The sequence below is a fragment of the Podarcis melisellensis genome (genome assembly GCF_964234715.1).
Source record: "Podarcis melisellensis genome assembly, chromosome: 5".
Taxonomy (NCBI): domain Eukaryota; kingdom Metazoa; phylum Chordata; class Lepidosauria; order Squamata; family Lacertidae; genus Podarcis; species Podarcis melisellensis.
In genome coordinates, this window is record NC_138537.1 from 85,892,327 (window position 1) to 85,913,455 (window position 21,129).

The 21,129-nt window shown below is 45.1% G+C and overlaps 1 protein-coding gene across 3 annotated transcripts in view; it reads right to left on the reverse strand.

The window, feature by feature from the left end:
* Nucleotides 1-20,744, reverse strand: part of PIK3AP1 (phosphoinositide-3-kinase adaptor protein 1) — a 44,403-nt gene extending 23,659 nt beyond the window's left edge. The window contains exons 1-5 of one of the 3 annotated variants that reach the window (XM_081913561.1): nucleotides 20,471-20,744; nucleotides 9,303-9,710; nucleotides 3,115-3,266; nucleotides 2,736-2,880; nucleotides 748-890 (exon numbers count right to left, since the gene is read on the reverse strand). In XM_081913561.1, the coding sequence (XP_081769687.1) occupies nucleotides 748-890; nucleotides 2,736-2,880; nucleotides 3,115-3,266; nucleotides 9,303-9,710; nucleotides 20,471-20,588 (966 nt within the window). In that variant the 5' untranslated portion in view covers nucleotides 20,589-20,744. Of the gene's footprint in view, nucleotides 1-747; nucleotides 891-2,735; nucleotides 2,881-3,114; nucleotides 3,267-9,302; nucleotides 9,711-11,683; nucleotides 12,181-16,954; nucleotides 17,084-20,470 lie in introns of those variants that run through there. The other 2 variants (XM_081913562.1, XM_081913560.1) reach the window with 2 other exon arrangements.
* Between the last annotated feature and the right edge of the window lie 385 nt (nucleotides 20,745-21,129).

Here is a 21,129-nt window from a genome sequence, read left to right on the forward strand (position 1 = left end):
GAAGCTGACCAGCGTCACGGATGGCGGTCCCTGCTCTGCTCCACGCCAGTTTAGCACCGCGCACGGGAGCCAACCGAGCAGGCAGTGGGGGTCCCCGAGCACGTGGTGGGGGTCATGGGCCGGCTAAACAACCCCCATGGGCCTCTTGGGGCCCATGGGCCTTAGGTTGCCGACCCCTGCTGAGGAACGAGACCTCATAATTGATTTTGTTGGCTTTTGGACTCCAACTTTCCCAACTATTACAGAGACTATCTAAGCACCTAGCCTCTTTTTTGCTTCGCTGCAGCAATGAGCAAGCCCTTCCTTTCATCACTGCTATTGCAAGCACCTTCCTCCACTGTTGCTCCCAAACAGAAAAAGTGAATGCTTAACTTGTGGTGCCATGGAGCAAATTCTTTCTAGCTACTGCTGCATCTAAAATATGTTTCCACATCACACAGTAGTAAACATGCTCCTTGTCCCTTCTTGAAATAGGAAATAAAACAGGAACCTAAATTTCCATTTAAATTCATAAATACCTCCATGGCTGAATTTTACATGGAAGGTATATTGCAGTTGTTTGACAGATCTTTTTCAAACTAATCATTTTTGTTGCCACCCTGGATTTTAAAACAAAACAAAGCAGCATTCCCATCAGGCATAGCTTGTGTCTCTCAGGAGTATAAGAATTACGCTGATATGCAGTTAGCTATTTTTCAAGGTTCCTCGCCGATTCCTCGCTCCTTTGCCCCATTTTTTAACATTTACCTGACACATAAATTCCACTGGATTTGCTGCAGTAGACAGCAAGTTGCTAATTTCTTCCATGTCAGTGTAATAGCAAATGCTTGCTTCAGCTATCATCAGATCCCCAGAAAACAATCGCAGGCATACAGCTCCAGGTGATAGGTCTGTGGGATAAGGCAAAGATTAATCAGTAACAGACAAGGTACAAAAGAAAACCCACTATGCTAGAAGAATCAATAAAGAACAATGCTTTTGAACACAGTTGGTACAGTTCAGCTTTCGAGGGATACTACGGAGGCTCACCTGTTGACAGGTAGTGCTTGGTTTCTTGGTGGATCTCTAAAAGCAACATCGGCTACTACCGTATTTTTCGCCCTAAAGGACGCACTTTTCCCCCTCCAAAAATGAAGGGGAAATGTGTGTTCGTCCTATGGAGCGAATGCAGGCTTTCGCTGAAGCCTGGAGAGGGAGAGGGGTCGGGGCGCACCGACCCCTCTTGCTCTCCAGGCTTCAGGCAGCTATCCGCAAGCCTTCGGAGCGCTCCGGAGAGTTCCCACCGGGCTCAGAAGGCTTGCGCAAAGCAGCCTGTTGTCAGCAAGCCTTCCGAGCACGGCGGGAGTTCCCGCCACGCTCCGAAGGCTTGCGGATAGCCTGTTCTGGGGGCTGGGGTCGGGGGAAGCCCCCGTCCCCAGCCCCGAAAGCTCTGGGAGCTCTTTGGGGCTGGGGGGGAATAATTACCCCCCTTTATTTCCCCCCCTAAAAACTAGGTGCACCCTATAGTCCGGTGCGCCCTATAGAGCGAAAAATACGGTAATTCATTCCCTAACAGCCAATGTTGCTGTTAGGGATGCGCCAAGAAACTAAGTACTACCTGTCAACAGGTAGGCCTCTGTTTTCCTCGAAAGCTGAACTATACCAACCATGCCACCCAAAACCAATGGTGGAGCTGCTATTGCTATGCCTCTTTCACATGTATCTGAATGTGTGGAAGAACTTAACATGCCAAGAGAAACCTACAGGCTTCAGCAGTGGAAGCGATGACGTAAACCTAAAGTTATCAAAGAGAGCAAAACTGGAAGGTCAAGAATCACCCAGCAGCACAATCAGTGCTTTCAACTTGCTTTAGCCATGATCATGTGATGAAACCAGAGAATGCAGGAAGTATTTACTCAGAACTCCTGGCCTAAACAAAGCCCAAGAAGAAATCCTGAGTCCTTGCTATTTATTTATTTATTGGAGCTGGCCGGAGGGGGAAGCACAAGAAGGATTCAGCACTGCCACAGTCCTCTCTGATGAGCAGTTTCAACGAAACCTGTTGCAGTTTACAGTCACCAACTCCCTTAAAAGATTCATGCATGAAAACTAAACAGGGTCCCTGCCAGAGCCCTAAGCACAATTAACTGCACTACTCAGCCCTTAGGAAAATGAGAACAAATCCCTACATATAGGAAGAAACTTGTTTTAAGGATTTTCGTGCTCTCCAGGCTGTCATTTGAATAAAAATTAACTTAGCTTCCACAACATAACCCTTCCTATTTTGAATGACAAATTTAAGTTCCGTTATGCTTCTAAAATTACCACACAGCAAAAATTAAGCGCAGCTCTGGCCATTTGGCAGAATGTGGGGGAAAGAGGAAGCGCAAGACAGCTTCTGCTTCCTGTGGAGGCAGCCCTCTACACATCTGGAGCTCAGACATCAACCAACACATGATGATGAGACTTGCAAGCCCCCACTTCGGACGCAATGCAGAAAGCTAACAGGAAGCATGGTCTAATCAGGCTGTTTTAGCTCTACTACGCTCTAGCAACTATCTATTTGCGGCTTCGTGTATACAGTTTTAGCTTCCAGTGCTCACTTTTTCGGAGCCTTCATAAGAGGACATTGTTTGTTTCACTTTCTGCTTACTTAGCTGGTGCTAAATTTGCCTCTGAGAGAAGGTGCAATTCTGTTTAATGTTTTCTGATGCAGAGAAGCGCTTTAGCAAAGCAATGCCAATTTTGGCACCTACCAGGTGCGGAAACCGAAACGGTGTACTCATTCTCTATCCTGGCCAGAACTCGCAGTGACTGGCAGCTCTCGGAGGAAAATTCCACTTCCATTTTTACGTGGCTATCCAGCTTACATTTTAGGACTATGTAAACTATTGTCTTCACCTAGAAGTAGAGAATAACATTTTAGAAACACAGTAATATCTGCAGGCTCTTGAATGCTGTACAGTCATTATTTATTTGTTTAGCAATCCCTTTCTCCACAAAATGTGCCCAAAGTGACTTGCAATACTTTAAAGCGTTAAAATGATTCTAGAGAATCGTAGCGTTCACAGCACAGCATCACACACACATTTTGCCCTTTTACAGCAACTTTGAAAGAATGGAGACATACCGTACCCCACAGCGAATGCGATCAGGCTGCACTGTAATTAGGCTTCCTAGTCTGGTCACCAAGTTCCCATGCTCTCGGCTCATTGCACTATTGCACGAGTGGTGTGCGTCTCTGTCGTCTTCCGCTTCTGCATCAGTCACTGAATCACAGCCAGAATCTAAGTGCAGGACAAAGGTTAGTGTTACTTCTCAATGCAGTCCAGCCAGAAGTTCGCTAATTAACTAAGAAAGTCCTTTAAAAAGAAGTCGAGTGGTTTAATGAAAGCTAGCGCTAGCAAAGGATGCACATTCTGCACACAGATGGGATTATCTTACATTGGCCTCAAGCATAAATTAGTTGGAATTAACTAATTAGTGGGCTCTTTAGTCCACTGGACTCATTTTAAGCTGCAGGTGCTAAGGCAGAATTAAGTAGGGCCTGGATGAGTTTGTGACCGACTGGCTTCACTCACGTTCAGTTGGAAAAATGACACTTTGGGTTTTCAAAATGCCTGACATAGATGTGGCGGAATCAATCTCTGATGCTTCCACGGTGCCTGCCATGTCACTCCCTCCAACTCAGGAGTTGTCAAGACACTGTGTCTGAATTTGTCTCTCCAGAGGGGGGATCAAGAGGCAGAAACACCTCCCCTGTCACCTAGGTCCTGGAGATGCTAACAGGGGCATGAAAACGTGGTTCAGTGTAGGGGTCAGATGGGATTACCATGAGGAATTATAAAATATACATCAAGCCATCGTGTCCACGATGAAGACATTGTGTTGACTGGGTTTGATATATTGACGATAATTTCTGATTAAATCCCAGAAGATTCTACATTCATGCCATTTTGCCTCTACTGCCCATTTCTCTCCAGTCACATGTCACGTACACAGCAGCTCAGCAGTTGCTTCGCCAGGCAGGCATCCTGGGCCATAAAGATTGTGGGCAAGTTTATTTGATGTAGGGTGTTAATCTTAAGGCCAGGAATGAAGGTGATACTGACTGCTATCCTCCTGGCCATCCTCCTTATCATATGTGTATTGCTTGTTTATTACCTCCTGGGTTGCCAGATACTTTTCTTTGTAGTTCTCAACTTATTTACCCCAGAAATATTTGTGCTTAATTAGTTTTAGTGGTTTAACATTCTCCCCACCTGGGTTTGTGGAAATGCTCAGAAGAAATCTGATTGGTTCTTACGAACACTCTGTAAAAAGTTCTTTTGTGAATAAAAAACGGCCTGGGCTGCAGACACGGACAAGCACAGAGAGACACGATTATATGCACCCTTCCCAGAGTTTTGCTGGTTCAAGCCTCTGTGTGTATTCTTATTAATCAGAGTTCAATCCTTCCTTTACTTTGCGAACGCAACAGTTCAGGCCTCCAGGCAGAGTTCCTCCCAAGTTCCTTAAGTGTTTGCCCATGTACAGTCCAGGAAGAACAGTTTCCCCGACTTGATTCTGTATTGTTTGCACTAAGGATTAAGGGTTTCACACGAGGGCTGAGCTACACATTCTCCACAGAAGACTTTTGATTTGAGAGGTGAATAGTGGAGAACAGCAACCCCTGGCAAATTTTGAGCTAATGGTAAGTGAAACTTTGGGGTGGCTGAAACACTTCCCCGCCACTGCCAGGTCCTCCTGCCTGGCAGCAGCTGCCACCCCCCTCAAAAAAAAAGCCCCCTGCAGAGACGTTAAATAGCACCACTCTGACAGGGACTTCTGGAGGAAATGGTGGGCGTTAGTATTTTTAAAGACATCTTCGTCAAACGATGCAGTAACATCACATAGTATTGCTTCAGGGAGTTTTGGCGGTGGGGGTAATAGCTAATAAAAGCTCCAGTGGCAACAGAGAGTTTCAGCTACTGCACATCTACCATTCCACATCCTGAAAAATCACCTCTCCCCACCGCCTCAAATTTTGTAGCCCACGAATGAGACAGTGAAATGGAAGATTGCATTCTGACACTGCATGAACCCTATAGAACAGTGTTTGACATTTGCTCCTTAAGGCAATAAAATCTGTGAAGTTCATGATCATCAAGTGTCACTGCTTGTGCAGGTATATTTGGACCAAATACAGAGTATTCACAAACACATAGTGTTTTTTCCTTAGTTTCTCCCCCCCCCTTAAAGAAGATGTCTCTTTAAATATCAAGAGTACCAGTTCGAAAGAACAACTTTCCATTCATCCCAGGTCTTTGTGAGAGTGAAGTTGTTGGAGATTGTGCTTATCTCATCCGAAATCAGCGCTGATGCCTGCGCCACGTGAGCAATGCAGGTGTCATCGTCATAGCGACGCTTTCCATTTCGCCTCAAGCGCTGAAACAGGACGCCCTGCCCCCAACAGGGGTGTCCAAACTTTTTTCAAAGAGGGCCAGAATAGATGAAGTGGACATGTTTGAGGGCTGACCAAAGTTGTTGAGGTTTTTTTTAGGATTGCTGAGCTTTTTGCTTTTTTTAAAAAGGATTTTGCCCCAGGACATATACAGTAGTACCTCTGGTTACATACTTAATTCGTTCCGGAGGTCCGTTCTTAACCTGAAACAGTTCTTAACCTGAAGCACCACTTTAGCTAATGGGGCCTCCTGCTGCTGCCGCGCCACTGGAGCACAATTTCTGTTCTCATCCTGAAGCAAAGTTCTTAACCTGAGTTACTTTTTCTGGCTTAGTGGAGTCTGTAACCTGAAGCATCTGTAACCCGAGGTAGCACTGTACTGCCACGGGGACTAGATTAAATCAACCGGTGGGCCAAATTAGGCCGCCGAAATGGACTTTGGATATGTCTGCCCTAGGATGTCCAGATTGGCATTCACTGTGTCTGTGAAAACAAAGCCCTCAGTGAGGGCATCTGTTTAGTTCCTGTATCAAAGGTCCTTCGGAAACATATATTTAGATTCCTCTTTTTTATGTGCCTTCTACCGTGAAGATGTAACTATGAAAATGTGCACATGAACAGCACCAGTGACCTCAGTAGAACTTTACTGCTCCATCTGGGCTGTTTGAAAATGTGCTCTCCTGAGTGCGTTGCAAACTTCCACAGGCATATAACCTCCAACTGCAATAAGCAGGTACTAACTAGCAAGTTGTGAAACTTTGCACTAAACTACTGAACAACTGGACCAGACTACTGTGACTTTCAGACATTTTCAAAGTCATGCAGTTCTTTTAATGAACCAAGCAATGTGATAAGAATCACCCACATGGTTGAACACTATGTAGTTTTCACCTCTGAAGTATCATTTTGGTTAAGTTTTTGCCTTTTTAAATCTCTGCCACAAAAGCCACAAATTCTTATAACGGGATATTTTTAGCACCGCTCTGCTTGTGGTTAAGATTCATTTTTAACTTCGCTATGATGGTGGTTTGTATGATACCTTTAGCTCTTAGGCTTACAGACGCAGCCTAAACATGTTTTCTTGGAAATGGGTACCGCAAATTTCATTTTCTATTCAGGAAGCTTGGATGCATGTGCTCAGAAGCAACACAATATGCTGAACTTGCAATTTACTTGTTCTCTAGGCATTCCCACTGACAAGGATCCTGTCACTTAAACTTTGGTTTGGCAAATCGTTCGGATCAAATTTGCAGCCTTAGGAATCAGCAGGGACGAGGCATCTCTTTGCAGATTTAGCAGCCTGGCTCTCTGGGCACAAGGGGCTGGGATGAATGCTAAGGTCAGTAGAATATAAACAGGAAGTAAGCATGCTTAGGCTTGAAGCCTCTGAAATGCATATGCTGAACATTCCTGCAGACACACCTTAGCAACAATTCCTCAGCATCTTAACAACTGGAGCACAATGGCGAGTGGTGGAAATCTCACTCTGAATACAACCGAATATGTGTTAGTCATATTTCTTCTTGTTGCTGCTGCTGTTAATTCAATTTATATACAGCCCACAGATCTCAGGGCGGTTCACAAGATAAAATCACAAAATAAAATCTCAAAATAAAAACAAAAGTAACCCAATAACTCCCCCAACACTTTTTTAAAGGGTATTGGATGGTTAAAGAAGAACATATTTGCCTGGCACCTTAAGGTGCATAATGAAGGTACCAGGCGAACCTCCCAGGGAATAGCATTCCACAGATGGGGAGCCACTGCAGAAAAGGCTGTTCTTGTGTTGCCACCCTCCGGACCTCTCAAGGACGAGGCACAGAAAGAAGGGCCTCAGAAGTTGATCTCAGGGTCCAGGTAGGTTCATATGGAAAGAGGCGGCCCTTGAGGTATACTTCTCTGCTGGTATCCTCAAGGAGTTGCCTGGTCGAGTTCTTCCATGTGGTCCAGAGATTAGTTAACCCAGATTTGGGCATGTTGAACTTTGTAGCACATGGTGACTATCTCTGAGCTGCTCTGACAAAGTCTCTTGACTTCGTAACAACTCATCAAATCTGGTTGCAGTGTCCAATGCTACATCTGGCCCAGTTTCAAGGGATCGTTTCCTGTTGGTGTGGCCCAGTGACGTGGACAAGATACTTGCAGCAGTGCATCTGACCACGTGCCCTCTGGGGGTCCTGCTCTCCCTGGCTGCTTAAAGCTAGCCAGAGTCGGGGGGCCGAGGATGTTGTGATTGATGCATCCTCAGAAAGAGTCTGCTCCTTAAACAGCCCACACAATGATGTGTAGTAACTACCAGCCAACACTACTTTGGGGGGAAAGATGGTACAGAGGGTTGTTGTGGAGCAAATGCAAGTGTTCCTGGATGAAACGTTGTTCTGGGCTCAGGCCTAGAATCAGTTTTGGTCATCCTGTTGGATGGGTTTTTTACTGAGAGACAGAGGACCCTGTTACTGTTCCACAATCTCTCACTGGCTTTTGAGACCATTCAAAATGGTACCCACTTTGACCGAATGTTCAGGATGGGCATCGGAGGCATTATATTACGGTGCTTTCGTTCCCACCTGCATGGTCGAGTCCAAAGAGCAGCACTGGGGAAGTGCTCTTCAACTCCCTGGCACTTGGGCTATGGAGTACTGCAGGGAACACTGAGTTTGATTTCTGGGAAGGTGGAGGCTCTGTGGGTAGGCAGTTCTCATGTAGAGAAGACATGCCAATTGCCTGTTATGGAAATGCAATGTCCCAGCAGCACTAAAGGGCTCTACTCTCAAGGCATGCAGATGTTTTAGCAGTTTAAGAATACCTAAAGCTTCTGAAACTTCACACTTTGCTATAAGGACATTGTAATGAACGTGTGGCATTTAAGCAGCATAAATGGTATGCAGGATTGTATCACAACTGTAGTGGTAGGTAGGTTGTGCGCAAATTGCTCAATATTTGAAGTTTGGCTTTACCAAGACTTGACATTACTTTCACTAGCCCTCGTTTCTATGGTTACCAAATACTGGTATATAATAAGGTCAAATAGTATTTTATTTTCCATTCATGCTCGCTCACTAAGGCTGGCATCACCTGTTTTCTGGCTCTTATTCTCTTGGACTTAGATGGCAGCAATACCAGAGAGTCTTCTCTGCAGTGGCCCCCAGGTTCTGGGTAATGACCCCCCCTTCAAGGTGCATTTTACACCATCGTTGCATTCTTTGCAACGATTGGTCATGGCACACCTTTGGTCTTCTCTCCTCCTGCACAGCTGTTTTGCACAGCTGTTTCGTTAACTTAATTAGTGGTTAGTTTTGTAGTTTTATTTTATGTTATTAACGACGATTTGTACTTGCTTTTAATTGAGATGCTTTTGTAGCCAACCCTAAGACTATTCAGTGAAGGATGAGTTATATGTGCAAATAATAATTAAATAAACTGGAAGAAACACCATCCATACTGTATATGAAATGGTAATACAGTGGTACCTCGCAAGACGAATGCCTCGTAAGACGATAAACTCTCAAGAGGAAAGAGTTTTTCGTTTTTTGAGTTGCTTCGCAAGACGAATTTCCCTATGGGCTTGCTTCGCAAGACGAAAACGTCTTGCAAGTTTGTTTCCTTTTTCTTAAAACCGTTAATTCCTATGGGAATCCGTGCTTCGCAAGACGAAAAATTCGCAAAACGAAAAAACTCACAGAACGAATTAATTTAGTCTTGCGAGGTACCACTGTAGAGCTTCCCATAAACATTCTGAATTTATAATATTGGCAGCAATTTTCATAGGGTTTGTAAGGTACTGATGAGGTACCCATGACTGAGACGATGGAACAGGAGGCGGATGAGCGACTTAAAAGCCACAGTCAAAATCAAAACATTTCAACAGGTATTACCAGGTTACCTCCTTCTGAAATAGCCTTCATGACAGCTTCGACATAGGCATCTGGGTCATCATCGTAGGTAAGCTGCTTCCACTGGGACCAGTCCTTGAAGAATTCTTGATAATTCCGACATTCTGATATTCCGCAGAACAGCTTCACCACTTTATGGGGGGGCTGGAGAACCTTCTGCAGGCTCTGAAGGACGTCGGGGACATAGAAACTCTGCACCAGCTCAGAGGACAACAGAATAATGATGCACTTGCTGCTCTTGAAGAGGTCCAGCTCCTCAGTGGAAATAGTAGTTCCGCTCTCCACTCGATAGCTCCAGACTTCTTGGCACGAGCGAAAGATGCTCTCAAGGTAGTTGCGCCATTCACTGGCGTCGTTCCCATATAGAATCAGCACACTGTGTGCACTGGAGTGTCCTTCTGCGAGGGAATAAATAATGTAAACATTATACAAACATTATTGGTTACATTGCTCAGTTGGTAGAGCATAATCCCACGGTTGTGAGTTTGAACCCCATGTCAGATAAGAAGATTCCTGCAAGGCAGGAGGTTGAGTAGGGACTTGAACCCTGGTCTCCCAGGTCCTAGCCTAGCACTCGAACCACTACACCTGTGGTTCATCTTAACCTGCCCTAGTTAAATCACCAAGCTTCACAGCAGCGGGCAAGGTAAACAGGATTAGGACAGAAGTGTGTCAATAACGACTACGAACAAACCAGTGTTTGGAAACCATAGAAATGAGGTCTGGTGAAAGCAACGTCAAGCCTTGGTAAAACAAAACTTTTTAGCAATTTGAGCGCAACCAATGCAATTGAGATACAATCCCGCAAACCATTTAGGCTGCTTAAATATCCTAAAATTAAAATGACACATCTTCTGTATAACTTAGCATTCATCTCAGAATAAGTATATATCTTGATCTAGCAGTAGTTACCGTATTTTTCGCTCTATAAGACACACTTTTTCCCTCCTAAAAAGTAAGGGAAAATGTGTGTGCGTCTTATGGAGTGCATGCAGGCTGTGTGGCTAAGCCAGAAGCCAGAGCAGAGAGAGGGAGTGCTGCGCAGCGCTCCCTCTAGCTATTCTGGCTTTTGGATAGCCCCCGTGAAGCCTCCGTAGGGCAGCGGGACGAAGGCTCCCCGCTGCCCTGCGGAGGCTTTGCGCAGCTCTTGTGGGAAGTGGGGGGAAGGGACAGAGCGCGCGGCTCTGTCCCTTCCCCCACCTCCCAGAAAAGCCCCCAAGAACCATGTTCCCTTTAAAGAGCGCGCGGTTCTTGTGGGAGATGGGGGAAGGTCAGCTTACTTGCACGTAGCCTCTTCCAGGCAGGGGGAGCCTTCATCCCGCTGCCCGGGAGAGGCTTCAGCAGCTATCCCAGAAGCCAGAACAGCAAGAGGCTATCCCAGAAGCCAGATCCCTCTTGCTGTTCTGGCTTCTGGGATTCAGAATTTTTTTTCTCTTGTTTCCTCCCCCCCCCCCCCAACTAGGTGCGTCTGATGCATCCTATAGAGCGAAAAATACGGTATATCCTCTATCTTTACATTGTGCTGGAAATCGGTCAGTTACATGTGATAAATAGTTGTGAATCATCTGCCTCTAAGTAGTAGTAAATGTGGCAATTCTTTTGGTTCCATAGACATACGCAGTACATGCTCATGCACGACACATGAACTGATATTATTCTGCTCAAATCGTTGCTGTGTGTTACATGTAATCTACATTTCTTTAGAGCACAGAAAGCACTCTTCATGGAATTATTACTCCAAGAAGCTTTACACAAAAGCATCCATCAGTTTATGATGCAGAAAAAATATATGAGCCTCTCCTTTTGAACATAATATAGCAGGGATTCTCTTACCAGGCAACTGTTGGTTGAAGGAGCTATTTGATCAACAGTAGTGAGATCAACCACAGGAAGTGGTTTTTATTTCCCCATTTTTTGTTAAACTGAATTGTTCTTTTATGCATAGAGTCATGGGATTAACATATAATGTTGATACACTGCTAGAAAACTCAATGAAGCTCCCAGTGATTTCTGGAGCTAACAGCTCAAGCTCCTTCCTGCTGATTGCTAGATTTGGCATTAAAGATGTGCCAATTACTCACAAAATTTAACAAAAGCTTAGCCATGTGAACTTTAGCACAGCTGAAGTACAAGAAAGGCTACCATTTGTTCAGCTGGCAATGCATAACAAAACATCTTGCAGTGCTAATAATTCACTGCAATTGTTGACAAAAGCTATCAAAGCTTCACGGCTTCTTCAGGAAACTGCACCTTGGAAGAGATCTTTGTGCAAGCCGGGAGAAAACAACTTACCTAGCTTGGAAATCCTGGAACAAACAGCAAGCTGTATAGGATTATACAACACAACAGTCCAACTATAAAACCTTGTTACCTGGTGGCCCTGGCACCTCTATACAAGAGGGAATAGGGTTGGGGTGACAGTCCTCACTTGCTAAAATGGTAAATCCTAGCACAAGCCAATTATGCCGGAAGCCTGCTGTGTGAAAAGCATGGCAGCTTAGATCAATATATTGAATTAACCTCCCAAGGCTTACTGTTTGGAGCTCTTTGTACCCCTTACAATTGCCAGGTGTTAACATGGCAGTGACAACATTCCTGACAAAATTCCTCATGCGACCGTCCTCTACGCTTCTCAGAGCGTCCAGTCCTCCAACCCTTCCTTCTCTGCCAACTTTATTCCTTCCAATAATGGCATCCTGTCTTGAGACCTTGTGGGAGATTCTGCGGAGGTTCAACAAGCTCAATGGCTCGTCCTTCTTTTCTTTCATTCCGTTTCTTCAGCAAGCATTGCTTCCTCAGGTCTCTGCTTTGCGGACAAATCTGTACTTTGTTCCCCATCTGTTATCTACTGCGAATTGTTCCTCTGGACTTCTCCCCTCAATCTACTCCTATACCCTCCAAGTGTCCCTATTTTCCAGGGACAGTCCCAGAATTACAGAAGCCGTCCCGGTTTCTGATTTGATCTTAGAATGTCCTGATTTTCCTTTTTCCTCCCCTCCATATCCCAGAGAACAATTAAAAGTGATGTGTGTATGTAGGTACAAAAATGGAGTCTTGTTTATACTGGGGGGAATTCTGCACCAAATGAAGGAAATGGTGAAGCTGGCCGACGAAGCCCTTCCTATAATTTTTAAGGAAAAGGTCACCAATCCACTTTAAATTATTTAATTGCAGGCAACCATTTAAAAGAAAAAGAAAAAAGAAAATGCAATTAGTGCTTATTCCTTTATTGTTAATGGAACCTTGCACTGTCTACTGAGAAGTTAAGTCCCACTGAATTCAACAGAGCTTACTCACAGGTAACTGGGTAAAGACTGGGCAGCCTTACACGGCAATCCTAAGCATTTTTACTCAGAACTAAGTCCCACTGAGTTCAATAGGATTTACTACAACTAATCCAGAATGCGGCAGCTAGACTGGTGACTGGGAGCGGCCGCCGAAACCATATAACGCCGGTCTTGAAAGACCTACATTGGCTCCCAGTACGTTTCCGAGCACAATTCAAAGTGTTGGTGCTGACCTTTAAAGCCCTAAACGGCCTCGGTCCAGTATATCTGAAGGAGCGTCTCCTCCCCCATCGTTCTGCCCGGACACTGAGGTCCAGCTCCGAGGACCTTCTGGCGGTTCCCTCACTGCGAGAGGCCAGGTTACAGGGAACCAGGCAGAGGGCCTTCTCGGTAGTGGCGCCCGCCTGTGGAACGCCCTCCCATCAGATGTCAAAGCGATAAACATCTACCTGACATTCAGAAGACATCTGAAGGCAGCCCTGTTCAGGGAAGTTTTTAATATGTGACATTTCAGTGTATCTTTTATCTTTGTTGGAAGCCGCCCAGAGTGTCTGGGGAAACCCAACCAGATGGGCGGGGTACAAATAATAAATTATTATTATTATTATTATTATTATTATTATTATTATTATTACTCTCTGGTATGTCCCTGATCATTCTCACAGTTTCGGTTGTTGTTGTTGTTGTTGTCACCTGCCTTTCCACCTGACAGGGACTCAAGGCAGCTTGCAGCTAAAATTTTATTTCATTCCATATCTGTTGAAGGTGTTGTCCATAATCCCTTCCCTCACACATTTCTTTACAACAATCGTGCGAGGTAGGCTAGGGTGAGAGGTTGTCATTGGCTTAAGGCGGCAGATGAATGTGTGTATGTGATGTGTATGTTTGCGGCAAGGTCAAACGCGGGAGAAGCTTCCTGGTGCAGAATGTCTCTATTTTTATCAGAGAAATGTTGGAGGGCATGCACTCCCAGTCACGCCATAGCACATACCCTCTCTTGGCCTTATCAGGGGCCCTCTCTCATCAGCCCATTTTTACCTCACACCAACTTCCTTTCTCTCCAGCTCTTCCCTCAGCTATGCTGGCCCTGCACTCCTGTGACCTCAGCCTGCTCTATAACCCAACTTCTGTACCTAAGGCCTATGAGAGGTTCATAACCCCACCAAAGGGGGCATGTCCCCATTTTGAAAGATGCAAAACAGAAAGCGATGGGATAAGTTCCCCGTGAGAGGAAGCAGCCCCCACAGGGAGCAAAAAGGCTTTAAAAAGAACTTTCAGGAAGAGAAGTACACGTGGGGAAAGTTTATCTGCTCCCGGGAATCTGGTCCCATGGCGCTTTCAATCGCCCTTGACTCCTTTCTCATTTTGTAGGGATGTAGCACAGGGCTGGCCCAAAACCTTTTGCTTCCTGAGGTGAAAGACAAGATGGCAGCTCTCTTTAGTCAACATACAGAAGCTGACTGGACGGGGAAGTGATTCTTAATTCACTGCTGGCAGCGGGGTAGTATCCTTCACAACGAATGCAGTAGGTTAGCTTGCAGGGGCCAGAATATGTCACATAGGGTACAAAGCTCTCTTCCCAGAGGGGAAATAAGAGAAACAGCAAGGCGGCTGCCACCACTGGCACCCAGCATCTGCTGCCTGAGGTGGTTGGTTCACTTTGCCTAATGGTAGGGCTAGCCCCAATGAAGCATGACTTGAGCTGGGCTATGGGTGCATTGTGTTCAGCCTTCAAAGAGGCTGTCCTGCAATTTGTGACACCTTTATTTCCCAAGCCAAATGGGTGGACCGGGCACTTCTGCAAGGTATTACAAGACTCTTAGCTGTCTATATTTTGCCATGGTTGCCTGTGTCCAGCTAATACTTCATATTGTCTTGGAAGTATAGGGTGAATAAGAACCTGACTGCATTTGATGTTGAAGATTTGTAATCAGATCTCCCAATATTTTTTATTGGCTTCAAAGCAGCAACAAGGGTCTCCTAAGTTGATCTGAGAAGTGAGTGTTTGACACTGCACTAAGTTAGCAGCCTTCTCCCTGCTGTTTTGATACAGCATCAGTCATTCCAGCCATGACTCTTCCCAGAGTATAGTAGTTTGGTCCTATGTTGCTAGAACACAGCCATGATAGCTTGGGAAAGCAGGCAAGGTCTTCTCGTTGCATTAAATTATTAGAAATGTGAGCCGCCTTGAGGAATTTGATGCACTGAATGCCAAGATATGCATGCAATAAACAGGAATTAAAATAGCTATAATTTCACATACAGTTGCATTGTACTTCCTTTGTATGCGCTTCTGGGTAATGTGGGTGTGATCCTCATGTGAGAATAGCTCATGCAGCTCGCCATAAGGGACATGCATGAGTTCCCCCTTTGTAAATTACTCTCACAGAAGCACACAGACAAAAAAGGAAGAGAAACTCACTTGTGCTTTCTGCCTCAGACTGCAGTCTTTAGTAGACTTGGGGATGCACAGAAGACAATTGATTTAAATCAACCTAGTTGTGGCTGGCTTTGCACAGGGCACACATCCTATCCTGCTAATATGTGAATCCGCCCTTGGAATGATGCTCAGTCCGATGCAAACTACGTACCATTCTGCTGCTTACATCGGGCTACAACAACAAGCTCAGCAAGCCTGTCTAATGCCTTTTTTAAATTAGCAGTGCTCAGTCCCCAATTCAGCAGTGGAACTCGAGTGAACACTAGTGAAGCAAGCTGAGAAGTGCTGCCAAGCTCTATCACTTCCAAAAACAATCCCTAACCATTAGTGTTACCCAATCTGGATATCCAAACAAGAAAGGACCTTGAACTGCTGATTCATAACTGTCAAGATTATTCTGAGTGAGAGTTTTAGAGGCCAGCATGGGAGGGAGGGGGTTAACTTCAAATGCCCAAACTTTTAACACCCTGACTACATATGACAGTCCAGGTAAAATTACAGTATACGAGAAATCTAACAATAAGAAATTAAGGCTGCAGTCCTCTAAACCCTACTGGAGTCAGTGGGATTTGCTTCTGAACAGACATGTATAGAACAAATTGCGTTGTAAGACTGCAGTTCTTATTTGACAGCAAGCTTAATTTAGATGAGCAAAATTTATGAGCTAATTCCCCGAATAAATATGCACAGGATAAAGGATTGCTAAGTACAGTGGTACCTTGGGTTAAGTACTTAATTCGTTCCGGAGGGCCGTTCTTAACCTGAAACTGTTCTTAACCTGAAGCACCACTTTAGCTAATGGGGCCTCCTGCTGCCGCCGCGCCGCCAGAGCATGATTTCTGTTCTCATCCTGAAGCAAAATTCTTAACCTGAAGCACTATTTCTGGGTTAGTGCTTTCTGGGTTAGTGTGGAGTCTGTAACCTGAAGCGTATGTAACCGGAGGTACCACTTTAGCAATCTTATGCAGAGACCGTCATTCTTAATGTCACTGAGCACAGGTGCGCCTAACTATGCATAGAACATGACTGTGTGCGGCACAGTTAGCTGGGAGGAAGCCCCACTGGATATACAGGGCTTGCTCTTGAGTAAACATGCATAGGATTGGGTTCCAATACAGTACTACAATCCTAAGCATCTGGTAGGACCTGAAGTGTTTGGGGCATTTCCTTCCGACTAAACATACTGCAACACTGGATCAGCAAGATGTATGAACCAACATACACATCTATATACAGTGGTACCTCGGGTTAAGCATTTAATTCGTTCTAGAGGTCCGTTCTTAACCTGAAACTGTTCTTAACCTGAAGCACCACTTTAGCTAATGGGGCCTCCTGCTGCGGCCACGACGCCGCTGCACGATTTCTGTTCTCATCCTGAAGCAAAGTTCTTAACCCGAGGTACTATTTCTGGGTTAGCGGAGTCTGTAACCTGAAGCGTATGTAACCTGAAGCGTTTGTAACCCGAGGTACCACTGTAATAGTTGGGAAAGTGATCAAGCAGAATCACCTTTTCCACCCGTGAAACAGCCGGGGGTCTAATTGTCCCACCTGATCTGCATTGATTTGGTGAGATTGGGCAAAGCGCATTTTTAGGGCTTCTATTGCCGAGGTCAACCTGACCAAGCAGCCGGGTCTGGGCTTGAGAAAGGAAACATGGGGCCCGTCCAAGCCACCAAGGGTTTCCGAGGTCCTCGGGGTGGCCACCAGTTTTTTCGGTTAAGGAAGGCGCCTCAAACTTTAACATCGCAGAACCCAACTCGTGCTCCCCCCCCAAACCTCTACAAGGGCGGCGAAGGGAGCTTGTGAACCCCCAGACGGCTCTGCCTAAGCCCCCTTCGTCGGGGCTGGGAGGCGTCCGGAGAGGCACCTCCGGCTTTGCGCGCCACGGAAAGCGCTCCTCTGAAAGCGCACTTACCTGGAGCTGCCGCCGCCGCCATGCCGGACTTCTTGGCCTCGGGGAAGCCGAGCTCCGGCCGGCAGCCAGAGGAGGAAAACCGACGGGGCGCTCCCGCTAATCGCGCGGGGCGCCTGGCCCCGTCGGCGCTGCGGGACAGAGAGAGGGAGAGAGAGAGAAGCGGAAGGGCTGGCTCCCTGCGCGCCTCTGCAAGAGTCTGGCTGAGGGCGGAGACCACTTCCTCCAGTTCCACTTTCTCCTGCACGAAAGTAAATGGGGGGTGGGAGCCAACCGCTTCTCGGGGGGTGGGGGGTGGGAGATTCCCCGCTGTGGTATATCACCCTGACGTCCTCTGAGAAGGATGGGTTTTTAATTTAATTTAATTTTTTCAAACATAGCCCGGGGAAATAGACCCCTGCCTTGCGTTACCAGACAGTAGTAATATGCAAAACAAAACTAGCACATCCTTTCCCCCCCCCCCCGCCGGTGTGGAAAAGTCTGGGCTGTGCTATTCTTGATGCGTGGGGGTTTCATACCTGACTTTATGAAGGAGGTGTTACAACACCCCTAATAAGAGGGACAGGTTATCCTATCAGACGGAACACACACTTTTACCTGTGGTTGATTTTGGTCTTGGAAAGGCAGTGCCCATCGTTGGCCATCTCGGAGCAATGCACTCAAAAGGGTGTTTATTTATGTGATTTATAGACCACCTTTTATCCAAAGATGCCAGGGCAGTGTACAACATTATTATAATTTATGGAGCATAATAATAATAAAATAATAATGCAGAGCATGAGAATAACAGGCCATAGATTATTTAATGGCCAAATGCCTGGGTAAAGAGGAGCGTTTTCACTTGGCACCTAAAGATATGTAGTGAAGGTGCCAGGAGAGCCTCCCTGGGGGGAGCATTCCACAATCAGGGGGCCACCACTGAAAAGGCCCATTCTTGTGATGTCCCCCCCCAAATCTCTCAGAGAGGAAGGACATAGAGAATGGCCTGGGATGACAAATACAGGGTCTGGGTCATGTATTGATGTCCTGAGCCATGTAAGGCTTTATAGGTCGGAACCAGCAGTTTTAATTGGGCCCGTTAAATAACTGGCAGGCAGTGCTGATTTTTGTTACAATTATATTCACTAAGCATTTAGAGGCAAACTGCTTTGATATTTTTTCTACAAACAAGAGATATATAAATTTTATGCAACAAATGAATTGAATTTGAAATTTCTGAAACAATATGAGAAATAAGGCATCCTTTGAAATTTACACTTATCCATATTTTGCATTGTGTTTCTCCAACCAACCAAAGTTTAAAAAATGGGATATAAAGTGAAAACAACATACCAAAAAATGCACTATATAGGGGGGAATTGCTTGTAAAAATGTGCACATTAATCGAAACTTATGAATATTTAATCACAAATTGCAACAGAAATGTGAAGAACTGAATTTTAGATCAGAAAAATGAGAACCCAAGATTGAAAGATCCTTCAATCCCCAGATCATTTGTGCTATGCTCCAGATCTTATGCCCCCTTGACATGATTTCCCCCCCTGTTCTTATTACACTTTTGGGCACAGTGCCAGGGAGACAGCCCACCTTCAACCTACCACCTTAATTTGCTCAGATACCTAGATTTGCATATATAGTGTATATACAAATTTGTTTCATGAGGCTGTGCTCCCAAGTCTTAAGTATCTAGCAAATATCTCGGTAGTGGCGCCCACCCTGTGGAACGCCCTCCCATCAGATGTCAAAGCAATAAACAACTACCTGACATTCAGAAGACATCTGAAGGCAGCCCTGTTCAGGGAAGTTTTTAATATGTGACATTTTAGTGTATTTTTCATCTTTGTTGGAAGCCGCCCAGAGTGGCTGGAGAAACCCAGCCAGATGGGCGGGGTACAAATAAATAATAATAATAATAATAATTATTATTATTATTATTATTATTATTATTTCCTTGCTGTGAAACAGCCCATTGTATTCCTGCTTTAAAATGCTCTTATTTTCACAATCCTTGATGGGTGAGTAATACCTGTTTCTTCTGTAAATCCTTCCGTCTGATACTACTTTTCTTCCTTCCTTCCATGCTGGTCTGGTGCCCTATACTAACCCATAGGATAATAATAAGAGCTTGTGTTAGTGGTTGCCAGCCTAACCTAACAATTGGGCCAGTCTGTTACAATGCAATGGTATACATGCTTACTTAGAAGTAAGTTCCCTATGCTATGAGTCTTTTGCAGCCCAAACATTACACAAATGAATTTCACGGAGTCCAGCAGGACTTACTATTCTTATGTATTGTTAGATACAAAAAAATTGTTAGTTGCTTTATCTTGCCCAGGGCAACCCAAAGCAACTTACAATAAACAGACAGACAATATACCCCATATTGTTATGTTGAAAACAAGAGGAAAGAGAAATACAATAAAAAACATCCCATCCATTTTCTCTCATATAAGCCTCAGTTGTTGTGAACAAAATTTCTAAGTCATATTAAGCGAATAATTGTCAGACTAGAACCTGGGAGCTCTGGATTCAAATTCCAACTCAGTAACAAAGCCTGCTGGGTAGCCTTGGGCCGTCACTGTCTCTCAGCCTAACCTACTTCACGGGGTTATTGTGAGACTAGTATGGAGACAGGGAGACATTACCCTAGGTTCCTTGGTGGATTATAAATACAGTGGTACCTCAGGTTACATACGCTTCAGGTTACAGACGCTTCAGGTTACAGACTCCGCTAACCCAGAAATAGTACCTCGGGTTAAGAACTTTGCTTCAGGATGAGAACAGAAATCGTGTGGCGGCAGTGCAGCGGCAGCGGGAGGCCCCAATAGCTAAAGTGGTGCTTCAGGTTAAGAATAGTTTCAGGTTAAGAACAGACCTCCAGAACGAATTAAGTTCTTAACCCGAGGTACCTTTTTTCAGTCAGAACTCAGCAGAACTCAGTTCTGGCATCTCTCAGGTGGGCGCCATTGCCATTATAAGAGAACAAGGAAGGCATTCATAGTGAGTTCCGGCACCTATTTTTCTAGACAAATAGTGCTGAATACAATATAAATAAGTAAATAATCTGGCATATGCACTTCTCAACATGGGTGTAGCCAGGGGGGTGCAGTGAGGGGCAGCTGCCCCCCCCAATCAAGTAAATAAATAAATAGAAATACTTAACTAACTGACCAATTGAATCACAGATAACTCAGTTCTGCCCCCCTAACATAATGCCTACCCCCTGTAAAATAAATCTTTGCTACACCCATGCTTCTCAACTCATATAAGTGTTTAGTTCTGCCGTCTCCCAACCTAATTTTGAGAATGATAAAGGCGCTTAGCATTATCTGCAGCCAATATTCATTGGAAAGTCTGTCGCTTTAAACCAGTTTAACTCCGGTTTTTGCTCTGGTTCGTGCATCAGTGTAAGAAAGAGCATTGCTAGCCACATCAGAAGTCCTTCGAGTTAAGGAGTCCCGCGGCACAGATTTTCCCTTTGGGCTACCATTGAAACCCTAACGGGAGCTCGCCACCTACCGCCTTTTCCAAGGTAAAGAAAGAAGTAGTCAACGTGTCGGCCGCCAGGTGTTCCTGGACTACATTTCCCATCATCCCTGGCGATATGAACCATGCTTGCTGAACATGCTATATCCATCTATCCACAAACAGTTCAATGGTCGTCTTATATTCTCGCGTAGCAAACAAATAACTAAATAAGTACCGTGGGCTCGACAACCGAAACATTCACTTCTGAAATCAAGACGCTTTGAACTTCCCAATCGTTTACGCGCTGCGTAAAATCCCACCGCGTCGGCGCAAAAACCCCAAAGGTTGCGCCAAGCCATAAAATAATCAGCTAATAATAAAAATAATCAGCTAGTGCCTCATTAAGACCCCAAGATGCTAGACATCTCTCTTTTTAAAACAATCCCAAAATAAGGAGACGCCAGCTCTCCCTTTGGTTGGAGTAGCGGGAAGGAGAGAGCGAAAAGTCGATTGAATTTTGCGCGGTGTCCCTTGATACTTTTTCCTATCTGTATGTTTTGGGGTGGTGGGTTTTCTTGTTGTTGTTGTGGACGGGAGCCACTGCTTTTCAAATAAATAAAAACTAGATTGTGTGCTCTTGTGCACGCGCACGCTCGCGTGCCCGCGCGCGGCGTGGGTTTTTTTTTTTTTTTTGGTTAAATATCCGGTGC